This window comes from Corythoichthys intestinalis, chromosome 3 (assembly GCF_030265065.1).
Source record: "Corythoichthys intestinalis isolate RoL2023-P3 chromosome 3, ASM3026506v1, whole genome shotgun sequence".
Lineage (NCBI taxonomy): Eukaryota > Metazoa > Chordata > Actinopteri > Syngnathiformes > Syngnathidae > Corythoichthys > Corythoichthys intestinalis.
This window is the reverse complement of record NC_080397.1, coordinates 52,658,781-52,686,741: the sequence shown is the minus strand read 5'-3', so window position 1 is coordinate 52,686,741 and position 27,961 is coordinate 52,658,781. Positions and strand designations below refer to the sequence as shown.

The window sequence follows — 27,961 nt, the reverse complement described above, 5'->3', positions numbered from 1 at the left end:
TTCCTCTCCCGCTCTCAAAAATGATTGGCCGTCTAGCGCCGCTGACGTAGTATCTTCGGCTCGTACCCTCCTGTCTTTTTTTTTCGACCCTCCAGTCTCGGCGTAAAACTACAACGAAATTCACGTCACCTGGATGTGACGTTTAGTGTCAATATTAGACGTGTTTTGTACACCCGTTCAATTGCGTTATTTTCAAACATCATTTGACAAACAATCATCACAACTCAAACGAAACAACTGAGCAAATCTTGTTTTTAAAACTGAAGAAAAAAAACAAAACAAAAAAACAAAAAAAAAAACGTTTTATCTGAGAGGGAGAAAAAAAGAAACTTAAAAATTCAAATTAGAAACACATATTGAAGCAGTCTATCAAATTACGAATCGATATGAACACGTAGGCCACAGTTTTATTTTTCTAAATTTTCACCGGAAGAGAAGTTTTACATTTCCGCCCAAGCATTAATGAACGCGGAAGTGCCGCCGAAGACGAAATTACGCCAATGGGATTTTCAGATGTTGGACGTTTTTGACAGCTTTACTTTCACTCCATATCCTCGTTTTGAGCTTAAAAATGATTTGCGTAAACTCATATACACACAATTTAATATTACATAGATAATGCTGTACATATACACGCCTGACTGTAATACTAAAACGTATTGTTATTGCTGGACAAAACAAAATACTATTTCCACATCACGGAGATCATCAGGATGGAAAATGGCACTTCGGCAACTAAAGGAGAAGAGTTCCTCTCTAGAATGGCTCTCAACGACAACAAAGCTGGTATGGAGGGCCTTGACAGAGATAAAATCAACAAGATCATCATGGAATCATCAAAGGTAGTCATTAAAACAAACTCGATTTATTTTGAAATTTCCGTCCTGCAATATCCAGTCATAACCATAGGCGGAGTTTGACTTTTGGACAGGGGGGACACAACATGTTGATGACCCAAAAAGCGCAGTGTCAGCAATAAAATTAACTTACAAGAATATTTACAATTATAAGTTGACAATGAGCGTTTTTTGTTTCCTATCATTCTTGAAGAGAATTCTAAATCATACTGCTTAGGCAATATTTTTCGCCAAGATCATCATCCATTGAATTTGGTACGCCCGCCGGTGTCTTGCCAATGTAGTTACCCCAGTCAAAAATTGTATCCCCTGGGCGGAGCCATATGGAGGTGGATTGTTGTCTTTATTATTCAATCAAAAAATGTGTTTGAATGCAAAAATAAATTTGAAACTCCAAAAAATGCATATGAAAGCTATTTTTCTTTGATGAATTTTTAATTGAATTGTTTTGACTGAAGCAATTTTTTGATTGAAGTAATATAGTAATGTTGATTTGTGTTTGGGTCACATTTTGGCTAGGAAATGTTTCTCAATTATTCAATCAAAAAATAAGTTGCTTTAAAAAAATATAGATTTTCATAAAGGAAAATCACTCCTATAAAAGAAAAATTTCAGTCATGGAAAAAAGTTTCTGAATGCGAAAAAAATATTTGAGATTGAAAAATTTGTATTTGAACACTTAATTTTTCATTGAAAAAGTTTTTTTTCCCCCCAAAAAAGTTTCTTCAATCAAAAAAAAGTATTTTCAGTCAAAGAAAAAAATCATTTTAGAAAAAAAAAAATCTCTAACATATATAATTTTTTAAAATTATATGCAAATGTGGTGGAAAAGGAAAAAATGCTCACATCTTTTTACTTATGTCATGACTTATGTGACCAATAAACAAAGTTTCCCAAAAAAATTATATGCAAATGACTGTCTAAGGTGCTCGTACAATAGTTTCAACCCATTGTAACAATGTTTTTTGTTCATTTCATTCATATTTGTTGCAGTTTTATTGCTTTACCACTTATATAGATAGTAAAGTCAATACATGCAATGACACTTTTCGGCCACCAGGTGGGCCTTATCCCTGGCCCCCCCCCTTAAAATCCGCTTATGGTCATAACCTCAGTAGAAAAACAATGTATAGTGAAGTGCAAATGTTTTATAACGGTGCAGTACTATATCCTTCTTTGAAATGGGAGTTCTTTTAAAGATGGTGTCCAGCCTTGTGTAAAAATCTCATATCCTCAAAAAGTGATCTACAGCTCTGAAAAAATGTACTATTATAAGTTGTCAATGATAGATGACTCTAATGCTGTCGTTGCCCTTCACTTGAAGGGATCCAAGTTTTATGAGAACGAGTTGAAGAGAGAGCATCAGGTGAACCAGCGCATTGAGAAAATGATGCTGCAAAAAGCACAAATCACACAACAGCAGTTAAATAAAGCCCAAGCTCAGGTAATTGCTTGTAAACATTGTTAACATTTGAATGCATTAAAGTTAGTGTCCATCACTGCTTTCACAATAGGTGGAGAGAATGGCCTCTCAAATGGAGAAGCATCGTGATCTGAGCCGTGTGATTGTTCATGTGGACATGGACGCTTTCTATGCTGCGGTGGAGATGAGAGACTGTCCTGATCTCAAGGACAAACCCATGGCTGTTGGATCAATGAGCATGCTGGTTAGTCAAAAATAATATATGTTCTCATTTTCACTTTCTGGCCACTCAATTTGGTTCTTGTGCACAACAAGATCCAAAACAAAATAGTTGTCTTCAAAGTAGAGGTGACACATTTAATGGATTAATCGACAACTAATCGATTAGCAAATTAATCGACAACGATTTAGATAACCAATTAATCTTATAGGACCTTCTTCTTCAATCACCATAAACCTGTCTAAATTCTTGAAATTTTACCATACATATAACTTCTCAGTTGGAAATAACAGATTTCTTCATTCTTGAACAAAAATGTGATTTTAATTTGGAAAACAACAATTTTTGCCATTTTACTGTCAAAACTAGCTTCTTAATAAGGCAGCAACTACTAATCGATTAAAATCGATTACTAAATTAGTTGCTGACATATTTGCTAACGACACAGTTGTAGACTACAGTTAAGTCAGGAAGCTGCAATAAAATAGTATTTTTGAAGGAAATAGTCATCCATTTTGTCTTCATTGTTACTTACAACATGCATAAAACAACAATTGTGAAGGTGATTGAAAAAAGTGACATTTATCCGATTAATCGTTTAAGGAATCGTCCAATTACTCAATTATGAAAATAATAGTTAGTAGGGCTGTCCCAAACGACTAATTTCCTCCCGATTACCGAAGTCAGCCGACTATTTTTACGATTAGTCGACTAATCTAATAATTTTTTGTTGTTGTTGTTTTTTTAGTTTGTTTACTAATTTAATAATGCGTTTTTTGTTGAAGCTTATTAGTTCACAAAAAACATTTTGGAACACCTAAATTCTTTTATTAACGTATAAATAAATAACATAAATATCAATAATAAATCACAAACAATTAGGTCTAATGCTGCTGGCATTAACTAGTGCAAAAAAAAAATGTAAACGGAAACACTGTGACCTCACCTTTTTAACAGGAGTCAAAACAATTCTTACTCTTTTTGTGGTATGTCTATATATTTCTAAATGTTAAAATGAATTGCAATGTCCCGGACAATCATTTTCAGAATACTTTCAGATGCTCATTCTGGTGCGCATTCCGCATTTTTTGAGGTGGAGGAAAACTGTTCAACTTTTGTTTTAATCTGAACATAGATAAAGCAGAAGGCACACTGAAATATTACCACAATTATTTTGAATGAAAGGCACACATAGTCATAGTAACAAAAAATTAAATATATAGTACTAATTTGATAGTATACTACTATATGTATATTCACAATAATACTTTATAATATAAAGTAACATTAGTGCAGTCATGGATTATATTAAGCAGGCCAGTGCTGTGTCTCTATATACATTTTCATTATAATATGTATATATATATTTTTTCCCCCCAAGTGGGAGCTTCCATGATCCTAATAAATACAATCTGCATGCTGTGCACAGAGATGTCGAGATCTACAGCTTTCAGGAGCAGCAGCAGAGTAGATTAAAAACATGAAGTACGTGTGGAAAAAACAATGATACAGCATAAAGGCAACTTCAATTTTTTAAAAAATCATTAGAAAGTTGTACAGACTTACAGTCCGCTAGTGTTTTTCAAGGACACTTTCGAGTATATCAACACACGACGAGTCTAACCAAATGATGTGCAGTAGACGTGCTGGGGTCCACGTTGTAGCGGACAGCAAGGTCGCTGATAGCTAGAAATCCGAGCAGTTCTTGAACGCGGCACGAGCACTACCTCGCTCATCTGCACACAACCGAGAACATTCTACCTACTCCTTCCTTCCCTCGTACTGCGCCTCCGCCCGATTTCTCGGGGCACACCTGACGATCTCTCATGGCACACTAGTGTTGAAAAACACTGCGCTAGCTTGTTGTTTCTTGTTGTGTTGCAAAATTACACTTGGGTGACGGCGCTTCAAGTGTTCGTTCATAGCCGACGTGCTACGTGCGAGTATGCGAGCTCAGCTTAGCAAGAGTACACACAGTGGCACCCTCCATATTTTCCTTGAAATAATTCCAGGCTCTGGCCATTCTGGTCCGCTTTTTTTTCACCGCTTGCATCTCGAGTGCCCACCATTCTAAACTTTATCCGCAAGTAATTTTTTTTTTAAAGGGTATGACATGCCCTGGGAAAATGTTAATATTCCATCATTTATCCATAAACGCATGCCTTTTGTAATCATATCATGCCACTTCGTGTAATTACACACAAGAAAATGAGAGAAATTTGGCTCGATTGTCAAGCTAAAACGACCGGCGCCCCAGATCTGGCAGATTGTGTGCGTGACGTCACGACAAGTGAAGAGAGTGCCACCGGCCACTAGGGGGGCAGCGCCTGTCTGCATCAATATAATTCCTTCTAGTGAGGGGAGAATTAGGGGTGTTTTGAGCTGTTTATGCTGATGCATTGTGTTCGTCCTGCACATATTTCAGGTTCCCTCATGAAGAAAAACCCCTCGTAGTCAATAAAAGAATTCAGAATTGACAGTGAGGGGTGTTTCTTCAACAAGAAAAAGGCTCAGTGCTTTAATACTGAATGGCGGCGATGATGGCAGACAATTTCGTTTCTAGTTTCAGCGACGAATCCGACGTAGAAGGACGTAATGAATGTTCATCTAATGGTGACGAGGAGAGTTATGAAGCTTTAATCGGTGTTTTAGGTTACCAATTTGAGCCCAAACGAACGCCAATGCAGCGTAATGAAACGGTCATTAAGGGGAGCAATGACACTGATAAAACATCGGCAGCAGATCGTGTGAGAAACACCAATGATTTGTTTTGCATTTCTTTTTGTGAAGCTGATACACCGTGACTGCAAAATAAAGGAATGCATAGAATAATTATCATTTATTGCGCTATCATAGCTTTTCGCTCTGCCAACAGACACAAATATGAATGGGATCAGAGGATTTGTTCTATATATTTTACGAACGATAATTTATACATGTGTCCAGTCCTGTATCCAATGCGTGACATTTTTTAATTATAAAAGAGTACTCACTCTGGCCATTTCTAGCTTGGCTGCTCCCCTCCTTTGCTTAGGCTTAGCCTCTTTAGCCAGTCATCGTCCTCTTTCTTGATATCTCGGGACATTTAGGTGGCTTCGCGTGTATGGTCAGCACCGCATCTCCTTTGAGCAGCAATCTTTTAGCAAAACCCGATTTCACTTGTCCATAGTTCGAGAAGCTTTCAGGTGGAAAATGCGCACCATAGAAAACCATGCCGGAGGCTGTGTCTAGAAAATTAGCCCTCTTTGCACGGACGAACTTTACCCATTGTCTGCGTAGTCCAGCTTTTTTTTTCGTGTTCAGGAACTCATGGATACTATATTCCGATAAATAGCTATTTGTACACCACATAGCACAGCAGTTTTGAACCATTCTAGTGATGTTTTGGTCAAACAAACCCGAACGCTACTCTCTCGTCGATAAAAAACAATGGCACCTGGCTCCCCCTCGACTTTCATTCACTTGTCGTGACGTCCCCGCCCCATTCGGCTGTTTCCGGAACACTTTCGGAAATGTTCGTCATTTTCGATAATTGCTCATTAATGTGATTGATTTTTTTGTTAACTTTATCAATATTTGTTATCTTGGCACATAACGGTTCTATTGATGTCTCACACCCCCTTTGCCGCTACATACCCTTTAACCTGTCATTTCCCGTCGACGGTATGTTTTGCCCATAGACGTATTTACGTCATCGATGTCGACAACGTTGACTAGTCGGGACAGCTCTAATAGTTAGTTGCACCCCGACTCATCCCCAAATCCTCATTTATTAATTTTTTTTATATCGTTTGAGGCTAAGCTCAGGCACGCATCAGACACCAGAAGTTTCGGCTTGCTGAAAATGATAATACAGGATGTAGTTGAGCTTTACGTCAATCTTGGACTCAACTAGCGGTTGAGCTTAGCCTCCAACAATATAAAAAAGATAAATAAATGAGGATTTAAGTTAGGGCTGCAAATTATTAGTTGTCGATTCATCTAGTTAGTTCGAATAATCAAGGAAACGGATTAGGAACAATGCGGAATAAATTTTAGGAGATTTAAAACAACGGCTTGCTAAAATTGCACTTTCAAAAGCACATTAAATGCGAACACAAAATAAGATTTCCAAGTGTTTCTTCAAACTATACAGAATTGCATTCTCATTTAAAAATAAAATACCTTAGCTTAGCCTCACAAGGTATTAAAAATAAATAAATGAGGATTTAAGTATAAAAAAAGAACAATTGGCTAACTTGCATAGCAAAAGTCCGCTAGCTTAAATGCTATACAATGGTAATGTTTACCAGATTGTTTCTGGTGCACACCAGATAGTTTAAATTGATCTTATACGGTTTCTCTTTCTTTTTTTTCATGATTGAGTGATTACAATGTTGTGTTAAATAACTTAACTTCTCACTTTTGCTTTTGTAGTCTACATCAAACTACCATGCCAGGAAATATGGTGTTCGGGCAGCTATGCCAGGATTCATAGCCAAAAAACTTTGCCCCCACTTAATCATTGTTCCATGCAACTTTGATAAATACAAATCAGTGAGCAATGAGGTGAGAGTGACACACCTAGCGTCATAGACACAAGCACACCTAAACTACTTGCTCATGACTTTTCGTGTCTCCTTTTTTAGATCAGGGAAATATTTGCTGACTATGATCCTCAATTCCAGCCAGTGAGTCTGGATGAAGCCTATCTGGACTTTACAGAGCACCTGGAATTAAGGAAGAGCTGGCCAGAAGCTTCGCGAACACATCGCTACCGCTCCAGCAGCAATTATATAGGCATGATTGAATTATTATCATAAGCAGACATACATGAATGAAAAAATGTTATATCTGAACTGTCGATTTTTGTTCTTAGGCAAAGAGCAATCTGAACAACAACAGGAATCCGAGGTGCAAGGCTTCTCCCCTGTGCTGTTTGATGACAGCCCAGGCTCCTCTCAGTCTTTATCAAGTTCTGAAGCTGCTGATCGAACGGGTAAAGCCGCCGAGGTGTTCGGTACGTCTGTTGAGGAGGCTGTGAGAGAAATGCGCTTCCGTATTGAGCAGAAGACGATGTTGACGGCCAGTGCAGGTGAGAAAAAACAAACATAAAATGGTTTCTGTCAAAATTGCTACATAACTCTGAAGTTAGCCGACGAAACGTTAAAGAGGCACTAAAGTCATTTTCCAGTATTTTAAAGTGTTTCATGCGGAGTTGTCGGATAGACTTTTTAACCGATATCCTGATGTTGTCCAACGCCAAAATCCGATACCGATATCAAACCGAAAGCGACACGCATGTATCATGTAAAAGGGGAAGTTCAGAATTTTTTACATTAGGCTTAATCTTCGAGTTAGCGAAGGTTTAATTAGTTGGAGTTGAGTTCAACAAATTCTGTGAATTTAATTAGTTATTCGTTAGTTTCAGGGCTCCAGAGTGGCTAAGCCACAATCTCAAAACAATCTTAGCCAGTGGCGCCACCAGGGGGTGGCCAGGGGTGGCCACGGCCACCCCTATAAATTGGTTGGCCACCCCACTGGCCACCCCGCTTGCCAGGATATCGTTAGATTGTTGTAGCATCAATTATGCATTTCATTCCAAATGAATGCATTTATTTTGTTTTGTTAAATGTAGGGCTGTCAAATTTATCGCGTTAACAGGCGGTAATTAATTTTTTAAAATTAATCACGTGAAAATATTAATCGCTATTAACGCATTCGCAGTACGACTCATTGACGCATTGCAGCAAACAGCCTACAATGGCGCCGTTTTACTTCTATACAGAGATAAGAGGCAGTGTCAAGTAAGTGGAGTAGATAAAAGCATTCATTGGGGCCGTGCTTTCAATTGGCAAAAGCTTTGTCATCTCTCCCACAGCAACTATAAATATTGTGGGAAGTGACGTGGGGAAGCGACAGGAGTTGATCTTTTTCTTAGCACCCTGTAGTTTACCCAACGCAGAGAAGATATAGCATTTGCAGCCACCTCACACAGTCATGGTTGCACCACTTTCCATCAGGCATTTGGGCAGAACAGTTAAGTCGCTACAGTATCATTTACTGAAAGCTCAACAAATACACGAGATGACAATATTTAGTCACAATATACAAACTCACATTTATCCTTTAAGAATTACAAGTCTTTCTATCCGTGGATCCCTTTCGCAGAAAGAATGTTAATAATGTTAATGCCATCTTGTGGATTTATTGTTATAATAAACAAATACAGTACTTATGTACAGTATGTTGAATGTATATATCCATCTTGTCTTATTTTTCCATTACAACAATAATTTACAGAAAAATATGGCATATTTCAGAAATGGTTTGAATTGCGATTAATTACGACTAATTAATTTTTAAGCTATTATTAACTTGATTAAAAATTGTAATCGTTTGACAGCTCTAGTTTGCGCACCTTATGCCTAACGTATACATAACACAATAAAACAGAATTGTTGTGGAACTCAAAATGTTGATTGGACAGTTATGGACTATGCACATTAAATCATTAGTAACATAAAAAATATTACACAATACACCAAAGTATATCAGTAGCCGTGTCCTTAAGTCTTTCTGATAGTTTTCCCCTGACCTTTTTACTGCAATAATATATTGAAAACCTGAAATTATGGCTTTTAGATTCGGCCACCCCAAGATTTTAAGTGGCCCCATCTGGCCACCCCTGTGAAAAATTTCTGGAGGCGCCACTGATCTTAGCATGCCAATAAAAAACAACATTGGCACTAAGCCTGAACGATATATTGTTTAAACATCCAAAGTCTTTTCAAACAGCTATTCAAGTCATCTAGTGAAAATTTCTTTAAAAAAAAAAAATCTATATATATTTTTAATATTGCAATATATCGCAAACCCCCAAACAATCGCAACAATAGTTTCTTCCAATATCGTTCAGGCCTAATAGGCACACATGAAAATCCTTGATGACCCATGCAATCAATAGTGTTGGCTATGTTTTCAGGATAAAGTTACTAAAACTTAACTTTGCATGAATTGAATTGAATTTACAGTGCCCTCCATAATTATTGGCACCCCTGGTTAAGATGTGTTCTTTAGCTTCTAATAATTTTTTAAAATTCAAATAATATGGGACCATAATGGAAAAAAAGAGAAAAATCCAACCTTCAATATAAGTGCATTTATTCAGTGGGGAAAAAATCCCGCATAAAGAAATACTTATTTGACATCAAATAATGTGTGTCACAATTATTAGCACCCCTGGTGTTAATACTTTGAACAACCCCCTTTTGCCAACAAAGCAGCACCTAATCTTCTCCTATAATGTTTCACAAGATGGCAAAAGACAGAAAGAGGGATCTTCAGCCATTCCTCTTCGCAGAATCTCTCTAAATCATCCAGAGACCTGGGTCCTCTCCTCTGTTTCAAAGCATTCATGATGTCATGCACCCGAACAAGGTTCCCAGGGCCTTTGGAAGCGAAACAGCCCCACAGCATCACTGACCCACCCCCATACTTCACAGTGGGTATGAGGTGCTTTTCAGCATGCGCATCTTTCGTGGCACGCCAGACCCACTTAGAGTGTTTGTTGCTAAAAAGCTCAATCTTTTTCTCCCAGGCTCTCCCAGGCTTCAACTGGGACCGTGTGCTTTGGTCAGATATGACCACGAAAGATGGCGCATGCTGAAAAGCACGTGCCACGAAAGATGCGCATGCTGAAAAGCACCTCATACCCACTGTGAAGTATAGGGGTGGGTCAGTGATGCTGTGGGGCTGTTTCGCTTCCAAAGGCCCTGGGAACCTTGTTAGGGTGCATGACATCATGAATTCTTTGAAATACCAGGACATTTTAAATCAAAATCTGTTGCTGGGTGAGCTGAAGAGGAGAGTACAGAGGAGAGGACCCAGGTCTCTGGATGATTTAGAGAGATTCTGCAAAGAGGAATGGCTGAAGATCCCTCTTTCGGTCTTTTCACATCTTGTTAAACATGATAGAAGATTAGGTGCTGTTTTGTTGGCATAAGGGGGTTGTACAAAGTATTAACACCAGGGGTGCAAATAATTGTGACACACATTATTTGATGTCAAATATCTTTATGCGGGATTTTTTCCCCACTGAATAAATGCACTTGTATTGAAGGTTGGATTTTTCTCTTTTTTACACTAAGGTCCCATATTATTTGAATTAAAAAAAAATATATATATTTTTTTGCTAACAGAGTGGTATCGGAATGGTATCGGTATCGGCCGATACTGCACAGCCAGGTATCGGGCCCAAAAAATGGTATCGGTGCAACACTATAAAAAACACATCTTAACCAGGGGTGCCATTAATTATGGAGGGCACTTTATATTGCCATGTTAAGATTATACCATTCACCTGCGCCAGTTTAGCTGCTGACAAGCCGCTAACTCGAAGATTAAGCCTAATGTAAAAAATGCCTGTTTTTGACCCAATGTGTTAAGTCCATGACCATGTAGTCAAGTTAGTGATGTTTTTTTTTTAAGTAGAACTATTAAAGGAATCTCTAAGCATTTTGGAACTGGGAAGTCCTAACGAAATCTTGCCTCCTGAATGAAATACGCCTCTCTGCGTGCAGGAACACACCAAAACCTGCAGAAGCTGGACTGTTAAGTTAGTGAATATTTTATTTTCGTATAATTGTGAAATAGCGACGCTGGGTGTCATTGAAAAACAATTGTAGTCTGAATCTTCTCGATGTGTCAAACAGAGGTTGCGCTAGACTTTTTCGTTGTCTGTCATTTTGACTGACAGTGTCATAAAAATCCGGTCATAATCTATTTTTACCCGTCACTTACATTTTTAAAATGATAATAATGACATATTCAATAGTATTTAGTTTTCATTCATTTTTAATTAATTTTCTGTCCGAACAAGCTTAACAAGAGGCAAACAAGACAGCGGAGTGCACCAATCAGCGACGGGCAGACGTGCCGTTAGCAAAGCGCCGAGGGTAGGACGAGGGACTTGCGCGCGGAAGTAAACATACGAGGAGAACGGAGTTTATTCAACATGGCTAGCGCGAGACAGACTGTTGTCAATGTCTCGTGTCGATGTGTTTTAGCTCATTTAAAACTGAATTTACCGTGGATTGGAACATTTTCTCGGCTCTCCCGCCGTCCGTGTTGTTGTAGAGACGACTTTCGGCGCGCAAGAGTGACGTTGCTCGTGAAGAACACGTCACGCAAATAAACAAATCTGATTTGTTGATTGATTTTGTAGCTACTCGAGAGGCTGTGTCCCAGACTTTTCTCTCAGTGTTTGAAAAATACAGGGAGAACAGTCTGGCTGTGCCAGGCAAACACTCAGTTGCCTTGACATTTTTCCGAGTAAGGCCAACGACGTCACGCATCAAGAGAGACAATAGCTAATTAAACAACTTTAGTGCCACTTTGAATGAAACTAAAACAATTGATTCTTAAAAATATTCACTCTTGTTGACTATTTTCTCACATTTGAATTATTTTTAGTTGTTGTTTTTTTGTTTTTTTTTAAATAGTCTTCTCATCTGATATTGATGTGTGTCCTCTGCTTGTCCAGGAATTGCTCCAAACATGATGCTGGCCAAGGTGTGCAGTGACAAGAACAAACCTAACGGACAATACAGACTGGCATCCACCAGGGAGGCCGTCATGGAATTCATCCAGAACCTTCCAGTTCGCAAAGTGCACTACATTTCCTAGTCCTTGTGTAGTGTTGTCAGTGTAACTGATGGAATAATGTTTAATTCACTTGTGTGCACAGGTGTCCGGCATAGGGAAGGTGAGCGAAAAGATGCTGAATGCTCTGGACATCAGTAGCTGTGCTCATCTCGGCCAGCAGATGGCAATGTTGTCATTGTTGTTCTCTGAGACCTCCTGGCATCACTTCATGCAGGTTTCCCTTGGCTTGGGCTCCACATACATTGTGAGGTAAGTCATCGACACCTTAAAATAAGCGACCTGGCGAGAATTTAACCTGCTTCGTTTTCATGCAGGAACGATGAAAGAAAAAGTATGAGCACGGAGAGGTATAATTTTCAACATGAATGAGTAATTTTGGCACTTGACTACCTTATGTCACGGTCTCCATCCTCTATTACAATGAACAGAACGTTTAAAGAACTGAATAAGCCTGAAGAGCAGCTGTCTTTATGCAGAGAACTTTGTGAAGACTTGGCACAAGACTTGAAGAGAGAAGATCTCAAGGTACTGCATGTCTGAGGAGCACATTAAGCTGCAATAGCTGCACATGGGTTTGAATCTTGAATTTGGAGAACATTGTAGCAGCAACATTATTATAAGTAAGAAATAGGACATAAAAGATAAACATGTCACCAGTGTTGTTTTTGGCAGCCCTTTTCATTTTCGTCTATCTGAAACAAATGATCATAACAATATATTTGAGAGAAAAAAAGCATGTTATTTTGCCTCATTCAAATCTTAATATCTGAACATTTACATACGTAAACTAAAGTGCAATCACATTCGCAATTAAATGGCTTCTGGTTTTTGAAATGTAAATAAACCAATCTATTGTGATAAAACAACAAAATTGCAATAACTGTATTAACCATCAAAGTGAAGTTTAACTGTAACTGTAGTCTTGAAACAAATCTGACTAATGAAAAACATTGCAATAAAATAATGCAAACTGGTTAAACTTGAGAGTAGCTGAGATCTGTCATGACAGAACATCGCTTCAATGTTATCTGTCGCCATCTAGCGTCGTGAATGGGCATAACGTCTAGACCGCGAATATAAGACAACCCCCACTTTTTCAGTCTTATTTCAATGCAAAAAACACTGTCTTATATTCGGGCCAATACGGTATATTAGATAACAAATCTTACCGTGTGCGCAAGCTGGAGTGACGACACTGATGAGTTGGAGGGGCAGCACGTCACGAATGACACAACCAGACTGCTACAATGCAGCCTAACTTCACATAAAATGTCACACATTGTGAACATGTGACGGGAACTATTGTGCATTTTCGTCTTGTTCTCGTCTCGTCAGACAAAAACTGGTATTTGTAAAGTTATCTTTTAGTCTCCTAAAATATGTGTTTAGCTCGTTATAGTCTCGCAATTGTCATGAAAAAAGTGTTCGTAGACGAAATATTTTAGTTATCGCCGTCATTGACGAAAACAACTCTGCATGTCGCACACATTTTATTTTACTTTTATTAGAGAATCCAACACATTATTGATATTAGGTAGGGTTTTTCCGATCATGTTTTTTTGCTCCCGATCCGATCCCGATCGTTTTAGTTTGAGTATCTGCCGATCCCGATATTTCCCGATCCGATTGCTTTTTTTTTTTTCCCAATCATTCCCGATAATTTTTCCCGATCATATACATTTTGGCAATGCATTAAGAAAAAAATGAATAAAACTATATACATTCAACATACAGTACATAAGTACTGTATTTGTTTTCAAGATGGCATTTACATTATTAACATTCTTTCTGTGAGAGGGACCCACGGATAGAAAGACTTGTAATTCTTAAAGGATAAATGTGACTTTGTATATTGTGACTAAATATTGCCATCTAGTGGATTTTTATGAGCTTTCAGTAAATGATACTGCAGCCATTTAACTTCTGCCCAAATGCATGATGGGAAGTGCAACCATGACGTAATGGTACCAATTGGTATATCTTCTCAGCGTTAGGAAATAAAATGGGGTGTTAAGAAAAAGATCAACTACTACCTTTCTTCCCCACGATATTTCTAATCCTTGAGAGAGGAATTGTAAGGCTTTAGCCAATTAAAAAAAGCCTTCAAAGGCTGACAAAATTCTCTCTACTCATTTTACGTTGCCTTTTACCTCTACGTATACGTAATACGGTGCCATTATAGATTGAACGCAACAATGCGTGTGTGGGTAGTGCAGCGCATGCGTTAATTGCGTTAAATATTTTAATGTTATTACCGCCGTTTACGCGATAAATTTGACAGGCCTACTTTAAGCCAAAACTAAAGAGTCTGGATGAGTGTAAGACATTTTGTCTCTAACGTTAAATACAATTAGAAAACGATTTAATAAAGAAAAAAAAATATATATATATATATATATTAGAGCTGTCCCCACTAGTCGACATAGTCGACGTCATCGATGACGTAAATCCGTCGACGAGCACAACATCCCGTCGACGGTTAATGAAGGGTTAAAAAAAAATATGCGCGGAAAGTTCAGAATGTCGGATGCTCTGTATGCAAGCGGGGAAAGCGGCACAAAGCCAAAAAAGCGCACCAGAGTGTCCAAAACATTGACTTATTTCAAAGAAATAAAGGAGGGTACACTCTTGTGTCCTGTCTCTTCACTGCCAAGCTTGGCTGCACGTCGGCCGTGAATAAACACCTCAAGCGCCGTCACCGTTTGTAAAAAAAATTTTCTTTCATTTTTTGTACACCAGAGGGTGCTGTCGCTTTACTAAATAATAATGTTTCATTGACAATGGGCCTATAAGTGCTATTAGTATTGCCAACTGAAAGGTTTATTTCATGTTATGGTTTATTTTATGGTACAGAAAATTATATAACGTTAAAAGGTCATAAATATATACAGTATGTACAGTGATTGCACTCAAGGAAGAGATTGTCAATGATAAGGTAATAAATCAAGGTAAAGGAAATTCATATAGGCAATTCATTGATATATAAATAAGGTTTAAAACGAAAAAGGTGAAAAGTTTTCGTTAATTTCTAATTGTGTTGTTTTATTTGTGTGCACCGTAGCTCTTACAGTGTGATTACATCAAGGATGGAATAAAAGTTGTAAACCATCAGTTTAAGAGACCATCTTTTCAATCGGGATGCTACACTAGTTAATTCTATCAGCATTTGAAGTCATTTTTTATTTATGATTTATTATTGTTATTTACGTGTTTATTTGTACTTTAGTAAATAATTTAAGTGTTCCAATATGTTTTTTGTGAATTGATAAGCGTCAACAAAAATTTCATTGCTAAATTAGTAAACAAAAACAAAAAATATTTTTTTTAATTATTAGATTAGTCGACTAATCGTAAAAATAGTCGGCTGACTAATCGGGAGAAATTTAGTCGTTTGGGACAGCCCTAATATATATATATATATATATATATTAAAAAATGCATGTCCGACATTTTTTTGCCGATTCCGATACTTTGAAAATGACGTGATCGCCCGATCGATCGGGACATCTTTAATATTAAGTTTTCTTTATTTTACCGATATAGAATATTAGGAAGAATTGGATGTTCGGTCGGTCATCACACCCCGCTTGGCTCCTGATTTGGTGTTGCTACCCATAGGAAATGAATGGCCATTGAAGAGACAGCAGGGGTCACTCTCAATGCTTAAAAATGTCTCCCAGGGAGCATTTCATTGCCGTGAAAGTGTGTAAATGCTCGTCTGTCATTTGTGTTCGCTTAACTCTCCCAAAGGGTAAAACCATCACGCTGAAGTTGAAGAATGTGAACTTTGAGGTGAAAACCAGGGCAATGACGCTCCCCTGTGCTGTCGCCACTGCGGACGAGATCTTCGCTGTGGCCAAAGACCTTCTTAAGACTGAAACGGAGAATGAAAATCCACAGCCACTTAGACTGAGGCTCATGGGTAATTACACATTGCAATACAAAAGACCTCTGACAGTGAAAAACCTGTGCCACGGTTTAAAATATGTCAGTTATATGCTGTATTTCTTTAAAACTTGGCACTCAGTTTTTTTTAATATAATCAGCAAATAAACATGTAAATGGAATTTGTGAATTCAATTTGATTGAAAATGTGCACATTTTGTTCAATTCTGTAGGATTATTTTAGGGGGATTTATCTTACACACACGGCCACATTTGAAATCTTGATCACGTCTGGTTTGACAAGTCAATTGTCTTAATATTTTAAAGCAATACTAGGTAACTTTTCAGTTTTGATCGATTTTAGCGACCCAGGTGGACAAAAGCGACAGTGTTTTGCTTTAGGGAAGACTGCGCACAGTGTCATAAAAATCAGATCTACCGGTCGCCTGCAGAAGAATTAAATGACATTTCTATTTCCTGCGGCTGTGTGAAGGATGAATAGTAATGAGGTAATGAATCCAGTTGTGGCTAAACAATAAGCATATCACGATGTTGAAAATAGGAATGTTTGATTTTGTTTTTAAGTGTAATTGCACATCGACTCAGTGGGTGGCAGTGGCGCTCTCATTTTCAGAGTGTGTGCAGTATTTTTTAACCAAACAATAGCACACAGCAAAGAGCCCTGGAGGTAAGAAGAGTTAAGACAAGGAAATATGGGAGGCGTATGTAGCGTTCGACTTGAATACAGTGCGAGACAAAGAAAGAGCAGTCTGTTTACTGTATCTAGAAATGTTTTCAGTGGACAGTAGGAAGCCCCATCAATTAAGACGTCACTTAAAGATATTAGACCCAAGTCGCATTGATAAACTGCTTGATTTTTGTCCCAGCGAAAACATGCCGGGTAATGCCAACAATTGTACCGCTTTGTCAGCGTTAGGTCAGTAAACCAGCGAGCACTGTTAGCATCACTGCTCTAGTAAAACATGATGAATTTGATACATGATTACATGGCATATTATTATACGCTGGGTCGTTCCTGACCAATTTGGTACCCTAGGCAACATGTTTTCTGGTACCCCTCCAAATTTTAGTCCCCCATACACTTTGTCCAACGTTCTTTAAAATGGGAGAGGGAGTAAATTTGACTGACACGAATCCACAGCTGACTGAATACTGAAAATATTTCTAAAACAGGCCTGGCTAATGATACAGTATAATTCAGCTTTAGCAGTATGTCATCCAAACTATAACCGCTAGCTTGCAATTGCGCTAAGTATACGTGTTTATGCAGTTAAAAAAATGTTTTTTAATCACAACAAACCTTTGCCTTCTTCACTTTTATGCTCCTCTTCTTTCTAAAATGCTACCCGGAGGGCTTTTGTCTTTTCATGACGTCGTCACCGTAACGTCGCTCAATTGCGGAGGCTAAAAATTACACCTTCAGGTAGCTCGCTGGTCTGCTGGGGAGGAGTGAGATTAGAGACTGTGGTGAAATTACCGCATCACAGGAAAGAGTTAAACAGGCAGAAGGCCCACTAGAAAAATTATTTCGTTATTATTTAAAGACTTATTACTCTATGTATTGTTGTTCTTTTGTTTTATTGTCCTTGTATAATTTTTTGAATATTGCTATCATGAAATATAATTTGAACATTTTTCTTGACACCCTTTTGGATGCTGCGACGCCCCTAGCATTTGCCTAGCTCACTTTATGGACTGCACGGGTCTGATTATATGTAATACAGAAAACAATCAATTAGAACTGTGTGTGCTACCTCAGAGTAATAATACATTGTTATTCACACTGATAACTTCTTGTTTAGGTGTTCGGATCTCTGCCTTTGTCAGTCCGGATGATAAAAAGCCTCTGCAGAAGAGTATCGTTGGTTTCCTCCAATCAGGCAAGGCGGACGCTCGAGGCTCCACCCAGGAACGACATCAACAATTTGAAGAGGATCGGCTCTCTTCTTGTCCTGCCACAGCACAGACATGTCAGACGAAAGAAGAGTCTTCCTGGCAGATGAAGAAAAAGGGCTTACTGGAAGACATGCCTGCTGACCGATCACAGCTATCTTTTTTTCAAAGAGCCCATGCTAAAAGACTGCAGCTTCAAGTTGAGGAGACCGTATCTGTGGTTACAGTTAGAGGTGATGACGCACATAGAGTTGAGTCACCCAAAAAGGGTGTGAGTCGAGAGAGTGCTGCCTCACACCTTTCAGAAATTGGTGACGTTTACTCCTCTGAGGTTCAAGCATCGACGTCAAGCTCTGCATCGAACTGCCTCATCTGCCCTGTGTGTTTTAGAAAGGTTAACACAGATGATTTGAATGTCTTCAACAGCCATATCGACAAATGTCTCAGTGAAGGAGAGAGCCATATATCGGACAGGAAGTCAGATTTATTCAAAGACCTTAAAGAAAGTGAGGTGCCTGGTTCTGATGCAGATGAGGACCAAAAAAATAGGCAGGACCAACACAACCTGACAAATGATTACGTTCACAAGGTTACGTTGATCAAGTGTGATGGAGAAACAGTGCCCTCACATCAACCTCGGTTGTGTCACAATAAAGATCTTGACCTCATCTGCCCGGTGTGTCAGCTGACCCAGGACACAAATGACCTCAATATCTTTAATTGCCACGTTGACCTCTGCCTGAACCAGGAAGTGCTGCAAGAGATGGGGACATCACAGTCAGTTGAAGTTGCTAAGGCCATGGTAATAGGTGAGTTCCTGTTCATTAGGTCCAAAGTTAGGTGACCACTGTATTCATTTACAGGGTAACCGCGGGTTATTAAAAGTATTAATAAAGCATTGAATTTAGTTTTCCATTATTAAAGGTATTAAAAGTATTAAATTAGCTGTTATAAGTCTGGAATTTTTTCACTGTGGTCTTAATTTTCAAGAACATCTCAGTGCAACCTAAATTATATCCGTGACGAAGTTTTTTTGTTTATTTTTTAAAAAATCCATAACGAAGATGACGCAAAGAATTTTTACGATGCAATGCACTACAAATCGAAATGCAACTCGTGCGTGCCAAACCACCACAGCCGGCATCGGGAATGCGTCCGTTTGTCGGTGGAACGAAAACCCTGCAGGCAGAAGTATCGTGGATTCTGAACACCAAAACAGACCACCATTCATATACTTCAAATGAGTCCATTGGTGATCTGTTTCGGATATTACGTCATTTTTGGTCGGCATCGGCTGTCTTAATGTTGGTCATATTGCGTTTTGTTCCAGAGGGAGTGTTCCCGATGTCTTAACTGTCTTTTGTAATGAATTTTCAGTTGGCAGAAAAAAACCCACACATTTTCTTAATGTTTAAATAGTCTACATATTTTTATGACCATTATAAATGCATTTACACAATGAAATAACGCCGGAAAAGTTTGTTAAACATAATGTTGCTCAAATCGTGTTTTTTTTCTGGAGGGAGCATTCCCGACTTCGTAACTGCAGCCAATTTAGGCTCATCAAGACTTTAAGATAGAGGTAAAATTGGGCCTAAAAAGTCCCGAACTGGTCCGCGGGTATTAAAGCCCGACCCGCGTTTTGTGCGATAACATTTGTGATGATGTCTGCATAAAAGCCTGTGTTTTATAAAGAATTCTCTTTTGGCAGAAAAAAACGCACATTTTCTTAATGTTTAAATAGACTACATATTTTTATGATCATTATAAATTTATTTACACAATGAAATAACGCTGGAAAAGTTTGTTAAATAAAAATAAACAAATGCGGTTTTGTGGACTCGCAGAGGGGAAGATTAAAAAGGGCGTATAGGCACGCTCTGGCTCTGCAATGACCATACAGTGCCTTCTTTTTTTATCCAAATTATTTATTTTATAACAAGTATTCCTTAGTTTATCATTCATACATCGTTAATATATAGTTATTTCAAAAAGTTAGCGAGAAAGAACCCTGGCCCGGCCCGACGTAATAATTGACATTTTAATTTGGTCATGTTTTTAGTTTAATTTAGCTGTTTCCAGCTTGCTATGTTTATAATTGCGATGTTTGTTTACCGCTTTTCCTCTTACTGCGAAGAGGGAGGAAGTTACATCGGCCGCCGCTATGATATTTAAGTCATCAGCCATCTGCTGTGACCCGGGAATTTAACGCCTGCTTTCACGCACACTGCTTCCCATGTCAGTCGACACGGGAAATTGTTTTCACACACAACTGCTGCACGGTTAAGTCCCGCGATATTCCCGTTGTTTTGGAGTATGAGATAGGGGCTCAGGTTACATCCAGATACTTTAAGTTGCAGTTTATGGGTCACGCGAAGGCAGTGGACCTGCTAAAACATTTCGGTTTGCCCTTCGAATGAATGTGAATTTCGCCGTTTTAACTCGAGTTAGCCATGTTCACTGGGGTCTTGGCAGGTGCACTAGCGGCGAGCATGTTACAGAAGATGGCGGGTCTGAGTCCTGTCCTCCTCTTTTTTTCCATAATTATTGTGTGCGTGTGTGTGTTTAAAAAAATTCTGACAGACTTTATAATGTTACTTTAAATGTGTTTTAATTGTATCTTCAATATATGTGCATTCTTTTGTCAAACACACTTTGTAATTGAGGTTAAATGTGATGTTCAGTGCTTTATTTATTTAATATGATTCAATATGATCCAAATAATGGGTGCGAGAGAAGTATTAATTTTCAGTTGAAATGGCATTAAAAAAGGTCATAAAAGTCTTGAATTTAGATTTATCAATCCTGGGGGGGACCCTGATTTAAATGTGTTGTAATTCCTGAAGTTTTTTACTAGGAGCACAGTGGCCCCTAATTTTAAATTTAGGGCCGCAAGCAGAAGATTCAGGGCACACACTGTAAATCGACATGCAAAGTTTTCCTTTAATTTTCACTGTTTAACGATTAATACTTGAATAATAAATGAATAAAACTACAAACTTATAAATCTATATTTTCTATCAGTTTTGACCTCAACCAGTATACTGTTTAAAAATTAGGTTAACATGGGAATTATTTTTAGGGAGACACAGCTGTAACATAGATGCGGAGTGTCCCATTCATGACAAAAAAAAAAAATACTAGTATACAGTGGGGCAAATAAGTATTTAGTCAACCACTGATTGTGCAAGTTCTCCCACTTGAAAATATTAGCGAGGCCTTTAATTGTCAAATTTAAACTGTGTGAACTTGCTAACCTGCAAAACTACGGTGGTCTGGCCAGTCTCCGCAAGGAACAATGAAGTCAAGCTAGCCGCCACACAAATTGGACTCTTTATGTTTCGAACAGTGTGTAGAGAAAGTGTTGGGAATTTGTAGTGGTTGTTGTGTTTTTTTTAAAGCATTTTTTCTGTTCACAGACAAAAGCATCCCTCCTCTGAAGCAAGCAGGCAGAGGTAAAAGCAAAAGGTAAGACATGTTGTTGTTATGTAAAATGTTTTCATTCAGGATTTTATTTATATTTCTTAAGTTATTCCTTTGTTGTGACAATGCTTCTTGGCAGTGTAGCTTGGAATTATGTGTGATGGTTATTTTTTTAATCAAATGCATTTACAATTCTTTTTTGGTTTGATTGTTATAATCATTTATTTTCTTACAGACGAGACACGTCGTCATACCTACCCTGTAAAAAGGCCAAAGGTCTGAGCCCTCACAACACCATTGACAAGTTCTTCAGGTGACAATGGATGCACAAAGATTATTTTGAATTCTAAAGTTGGAAATGCTGGAAAGCAAAATTGCACTCAAATCCAGATTGAGATGAAAATCTTGATGGTAAAAACTAATCTTTTGTCTTGAAGTTATTTATTTTACTAATTTGTTGCTATGAACAACAGACGTCTTATCCATTTTATTGTCGGCAATGGCAGTGAATAAGGTAAATACTGGGAAGACTTCATAAACATGTGTACATTCTTCATAACCGAGTTTCTGTAAATCTCTACCAAAGTATTTTAAATTGTTTGTTAATCATAATGCTATTTATGACATGTTTGTTTTTGGTGTATTTTCCGCGACCCTCGTGAGGAATAAGCGGCATGGAAAATGAATGAATGAATGAACATTAAATGATGATGCAAGGTTTTTCTTGTATAATTATGTACAATAAAGCACACTTCATTTTATGATAGTGTCTATGATGATTAAAATTTTATTTGCACGCTTTCAATCCCAGTCTTTTTAACTAAAGACGACAATGATACTGTCTATGATGATTAAAATTAGGGCTGTCAAACGATTAAAATCTGTAATCGAGTTAATTACAGCTTAAAAATTAATTAATCCTAATTAATTGCAATTCAAACCATCCATAAAATATGCCATATTTTTCTGTAAATTATTGTTAGAATGGAAAGATATGACACAGACGGATATATACATTCAACATACGGTACATAAGTACTGTATTTGTTTATTATAACAATAAATCAACAAGATGGCATTAACATTATTAACATTCTCTTAAAGCGATCCATGGATAGAAAGACTTGTAGTTCTTAAAAGATAAATGTTAGTGCAAGTTATAGAAATTTTATATTGAAACCCGTCTTAATGTTTTCGTTTGATTAAAATTTGTAAAATTTTCAATCAAAAAATACACTAGTAGCTCGCCATTGTTAATGTCAATAATTACACCAACCTCACTCATGGTACTAACCCATAAAAGGGCGCCAAACACCAAAAAACAAGTAACAAGCGGACAATTACACTGTACTGTCATTTTAGTCTGTTTGAGCGGGGCATGTGCGTTAATTGCGTCAAATGTTTTAACGTAATTTTAAAAATTAATTACCGCCCATTAACGCGATAATTTTGACAGCCTTAATTAAAATTTTATGTGAACGCTTTCAATCCCAGTCATTTTAACTTAAGACAACAACCAGAAAAGCTCTACATATTATATATTGCTAATCTTTTACAAATAATGTTTGTTTGAATAGACAAGCGTTGCAATGATTATTCGATTAACTCGAGTAATTCGATTGGAAAAAAACTTCGAATCAAATTTTGCTGCTTTGAGTATTCGTTTATTTAGAGTGGCGTTATAATGGTTTGTTTCGAAAGTGTTTGCATTTAGTTTTATTGATTTGGGTGGATACCCTGCCCTCTATTGGCAACAGTGAATATGACATAACTCATTTAACATGGCTGACTCCAGCTGCTCCCTGTTAAGACTAAACTGATGTTTTTTTTTTTAATGCATTTGTAATTTAGTTTATTGGTATATTTAGATGTTTTTTTTTTTGTGGGAACATGTTTTTGAATGATTTGTAGCATTGCAGCAGCAGCAAATTTATAGCATTTAAGCTCGCAGGCTTTTGCTATGCAAGTTAGCCAATTGTTCTTTTGTTATACTTAGAAACTTAGAAAAATGGCCTTTTATAGCATTTAAGCTAGCAGACTTTTGCTATTAAAGTTAGCCAATTGTTCTTTTGTTATACTTAGATCTTCAATTATTTGATTTTTAATACCGTTTGAGGCTAAGCTCAGGTATTTTTCAATGAAAGTTGAAGGAAAACGAAGTTGTTTTTTTCTTTTTGCAGGTTATTTTCTTCTCTTAACATACAGGAGATGATGACACACAATTATGGAACAAAAAGAAAGCATTAATCGCCTAAGATATATACTAGTACATTTATGAAGGAAAAATAACAAAAATGCTGGCTAGCCAGGACATTCTGCCAAGACGCCTCGAGCAGAAGTGCCTCGACTTTGGAAATCATGCCATTTATATATTTGAATGAATGAATGAATTAAATTTTATTATCATCATCATCGGTATCATTGACAATCATTGACAATTACAAAATGTGATATGATTTGCCCGAAGGAACCGAAGAAGAAGACAAAAGGCGGACGGGAGAAGCATATGCTTATCAGTTTCCCGTCCCCAATACAACTGAAGACGCACATTCAGACATGGTACATACATCAGATGGCCACAAAACTGTACAATAACACAATCAACAATCTGGGTTTAGTACCTCAGCGTCCAGTCAAGCAGCTCGATTAATTTCAGGGCGTACAAGGTTATGGCTTTGTCATGTCCCTGACATTTTTAAACATGCTTATTATTCGTTTTATACAGTATCTTTTCCATATACTCTGTAAACTAGATTTTTTTAAAATCAGGAGCTCGGTAGACACAGCAGATAATTATGTTTTTACAATTGGGGATGAGGAGCTCAATTGTAATACAATCCAGGAGATTTGGTGTAACAAACAGTGGAAAAACCCAGGTGCCAACCTAGTGCCTGCCCATACAGCTAGACAAAACAATGGAAGCAGAAATTCTTGTACCCATGCAGTACTGTTGATAAGTACGTACACAGTTATGAGAACAGAGAATGATTATGTGCAACGATGTGAAATGAACAGATATGTTCAAGTGAATAAATGGAAATATATACAGTGGGGCAAATAAGTATTTAGTCAACCACTAATTGTGCAAGTTCTCCCACTTGAAACTATTAGAGAGGCCTGTAATTGTCAACATGGTTAAACCTCAACCATGAGAGACAGAATGTGGGGAAAAAAAGAAAAAGAAAATCACATTGTTTGATTTTTAAATAATTTATTTGCAAATCATGGTGGAAAATAAGTATTTGGTCAATACCAAAAGTTCATCTCAATACTTTGTTATGTACCCTTTGTTGGCAATAACGGAGGCCAAACGTTTTCTGTAACTCTTCACAAGCTTTTCACAAACTGTTGCAGGTATTTTGACCCATTCCTCCATGCAGATCTCCTCTAGAGCAGTGATGTTTTGGGGCTGTCATTGGGCAATACGGACTTTCAACTCCCTCCGCTGATTTTCTATGGGGTTGAGACCTGGAGACTGGCTAGGCCACTCCAGGACCTTGAAGTGCTTCTTACGAAGCCACTCCTTTGTTGCCCTGGCTGTGTGTTTGGCATCATTGTCATGCTGAAAGACCCACACCAGCCACGTCTCATCTTCAATGCCCTTGCTGATTAAAAGCAGATTTTCACTCAAAATTTCTCGATACATGGCCCCATTCATGCTTTCCTTTACACAGATCAGTCGTCCTGGTCACTTTGCAGAAAAACAGCCCCAAAGCATGATGTTTCCACCCCCATGGTTCACAGTGGGTATGGTGCAATTCAGTATTCTTTTTCCTCCAAACAAGAGAACCTGTGTTTCTACCAAAAAGTTCTATTTTGGTTTCATCTGACCATAACACATTCTCCCAGTCCTCTTCTGGATCATCCAAATGCTCTCTAGCGAACCGCAGACGGGCCTGCACGTGTACTTTCTTCAGCAGGGGGACACGTCTGGCAGTGCAGGATTTGAGTCCCTGGCGGCGCATTGTGTTACTGATAGTAGCCTTTGTTACTGTGGTCCCAGCTCTCTGTAGGTCATTCACGATGTCCCCCCTTGTGGTTCTGGGATTTTTGCTCACCGTTCTTGTTATCATTTTGACGCCACGGGGTGAGGAGGGAGTTGAAAGTCCGTGTTGCCCAACGACAGCCCCAAAACATCACTGCTCTAGAGGAGATCTGCATGGAAGAATGGGCCAAAATACCAGCAACAGTGTGTGAAAAGCTTGAGAAAACGTTTGGCCTCCGTTATTGCCAACAAAGGGTACATAACAAAGTATTGAGATGAACTTTCACTGTAGACCAAATACTTATTTTCCACCATGATCTGCAAATAAATTCTTTAAAAATCAAACAATGTGATTTTCAGTTTTTTTTTTCCACATTCAGTCTCTCATGGTTGAGGTTTACCAATGTTGACAATTACAGGCCTCTCTAATATTTTCAAGTGGGGAAACTTGCACAATTTGTGGTTGACTAAATACTAATTTGCCCCACCTTAGCTACAAATTGCAATTCTGCATAGTTTGAAGAGAAACACTCTGAAATTTTGTGTTCGCATTTAAAGCTCCTTTGAAAGTGCAATCTTAGCAAGCCATTGTATTACATCTCATTAAATGTTCCTCATCTGATTATTCAAACGAACGACAGTAGTTGATGGATTAATCGCCGACTAAAATAATCAATAGCTAAAGCCATAGAATATACCATAAACATGCACATTAGGAAAAAGCTGAAATGTCCACGCAATACATATTTACAGCTTGCAAGTTAGAGGTCTGCATCGGCACTGCCCTCACGATTCGATTCGATTCGGAGGGCCACGATTCCATTCGATTCAGAGGGTCACGATTCGATTCAGTTCGATTCGGCAATGCATCGCGAAGCATTAAAGCCTGCGATGCATTAAAATTCTAAAGCAAAGCATATTTTTCGTGAATCATGAGGCAACACAAGCGGTCAGACAGTAAACAACTTTTTACTGGCTTTTGGGTCACTCCTGGTTGAAGTCAAATGAAAATACTTTCAGATATATACCATAATAAAAAAAAACAGATCACAGCATTTAATTAGTGGTTTGAATGAGACCAGGGCTTTCTCTTTTTTTTACACACAGTAGCAGCCTTTCACACAGTGCAACATCTGAACTCCTGTGCAAAATCAGTAATAACAGTCACTGTATTTTAGTCACAATGACGCATCAATAAAAATATTCAAGTAAATCTTAAAAAAAACGACAAAGAAAATATTGTATTGCAGCAGCATCTTTATCGCAATATCAATCCAGGGATCAGTTCAGTGGCAAACAAAACATCAACTAAATCGCAATGTAGAACAAAAGTAAAATGTAGGCCTAGCCCACTATATATGTGCAATAGAGGTTAGATCGGGCCTAAAAAAATCCAGCCCGAACCGACACGGCCCACTGGAATTGAAGCCCAACCCTGCCCGATCAATTAACTAGATTTGCACGCCCAGCCCGAAAAACCCGATTTTGTTGTTGTTGTTGAAGTGACGCGAAAAAAAAAAAAAACGCAGCAGCAGCAGCAATTTATTTTCATTTCTTCGAGTTGGCAGAAAAAACGCAAGTTTTCTTAATGTTTAAATAGTATACATATTTTTATGATCATTATAAAAGCATTTACACAACGAAATAACGCTGGGAAAGTTTAATATGAAAAAAAAAAAAAACCCTTGGGTTTTGCAGACACACAGAGGAGAAGATTCAAAAGGATCACATTTCTGTTGCCTTTGTGTGCATAAATAAAAGTGTCGTTTGTAATGAATTCTCAGTTGGCAGAAAAAAAAAAACAACGCAGGTTTTCTTAATGTTTAAATAGTCAACATATTTTTAGGATCATTATAAAAGCATTTACACAATGAAATAACGCTGGGAAAGTTTAATTAAAAAAAAAAAAAAAAAACATGCTGGCCACGGCGTTCATGTGCGTGCACAAGCAAATGCACAATATAGAGAGCCTGCTGTTTTATCCCTTTTTTTTTTTTTTTTTTTAATTAATTTATTAGTCCGGCGTGGCGGCCCAACCCGAACGTGAATGCTTAACATTTTGGGCCCGACCCGACAAGACCCGAACATTCGGGTCGGGTCGGGCCCAAAATGTTAATCGGGTTCGGGCACAAGATCTAACCTTTAAGAGATAGGACATAACATAACAATAGCTGAAGCAGAGAAAGAGGGAGCGAGAAAGATTATTGATGCACCTAAGACATTGAAAGCAGACATCTGGAGACATTTTGGCTTCTACGAGGTTGGTGGGAAACTTGACCAGAGTTATGCGGTGTGTAAAAAATGAAACATGAGAATAATAATACAAATGGGGAAACCAAATCCGTTGCATCACCGGAATTGCGCAGAGAAGATTTTTGAACGTACTTATATATTTTAAAATGCGCTGAATCGATTCGGCTTGTTGCCCGCATCGAATCGAATCGTCCATGCCCTGCATAAGGATGCATCGCCGCATCGATTATTGTTGACACCACTATTGCAAGTTGTGCACTTCAGATGAAATAGGACGTTACACAAACAGTACAGTAGTTGATTTCTAAAGGGTGTGAGCTTGCTAAGCAAACACAAATTAGCCCTCCAGTATTAAA

At 38.0% G+C, this 27,961-nt stretch overlaps 1 protein-coding gene across 2 annotated transcripts; it reads left to right on the top strand.

Moving 5' to 3' along the window:
• The first annotated feature begins 310 nt into the window (after window positions 1-310).
• On the top strand, window positions 311-22,246 carry polk (polymerase (DNA directed) kappa). 2 transcript variants are annotated; one of them, XM_057832783.1, is made up of 14 exons: window positions 311-842; window positions 2,182-2,301; window positions 2,372-2,524; window positions 6,917-7,048; window positions 7,168-7,279; window positions 7,359-7,574; window positions 12,024-12,148; window positions 12,228-12,394; window positions 12,460-12,492; window positions 12,574-12,670; window positions 15,896-16,067; window positions 17,854-18,753; window positions 21,364-21,412; window positions 21,603-22,246. In XM_057832783.1, exons 1-14 carry the CDS (start codon window positions 714-716, stop codon window positions 21,682-21,684), a joined length of 2,487 nt encoding a protein of 828 aa, XP_057688766.1. In that variant the 5' UTR covers window positions 311-713; the 3' UTR covers window positions 21,685-22,246. The 2 variants fall into 2 exon arrangements, with proteins under 2 accessions (XP_057688766.1, XP_057688765.1); XM_057832782.1 differs by having other exon boundaries at window positions 315-842; window positions 7,129-7,279; window positions 21,603-22,244.
• The last annotated feature ends 5,715 nt before the right edge of the window (window positions 22,247-27,961 follow it).

Excerpts from the sequence above, each read along its gene's own strand:
- polk (XM_057832782.1), top strand. The coding sequence starts at position 714 with ATGGAAAATGGCACTTCGGCAACTAAAGGAGAAGAGTTCCTCTCTAGA. Across the intron at positions 7,280-7,358 it reads CTCCAGCAGCAATTATATAG|GCAAAGAGCAATCTGAACAA; the intron begins GCATGATTGAAT and ends TTTTGTTCTTAG. Across the intron at positions 12,493-12,573 it reads AAAAGTATGAGCACGGAGAG|AACGTTTAAAGAACTGAATA; the intron begins GTATAATTTTCA and ends TACAATGAACAG.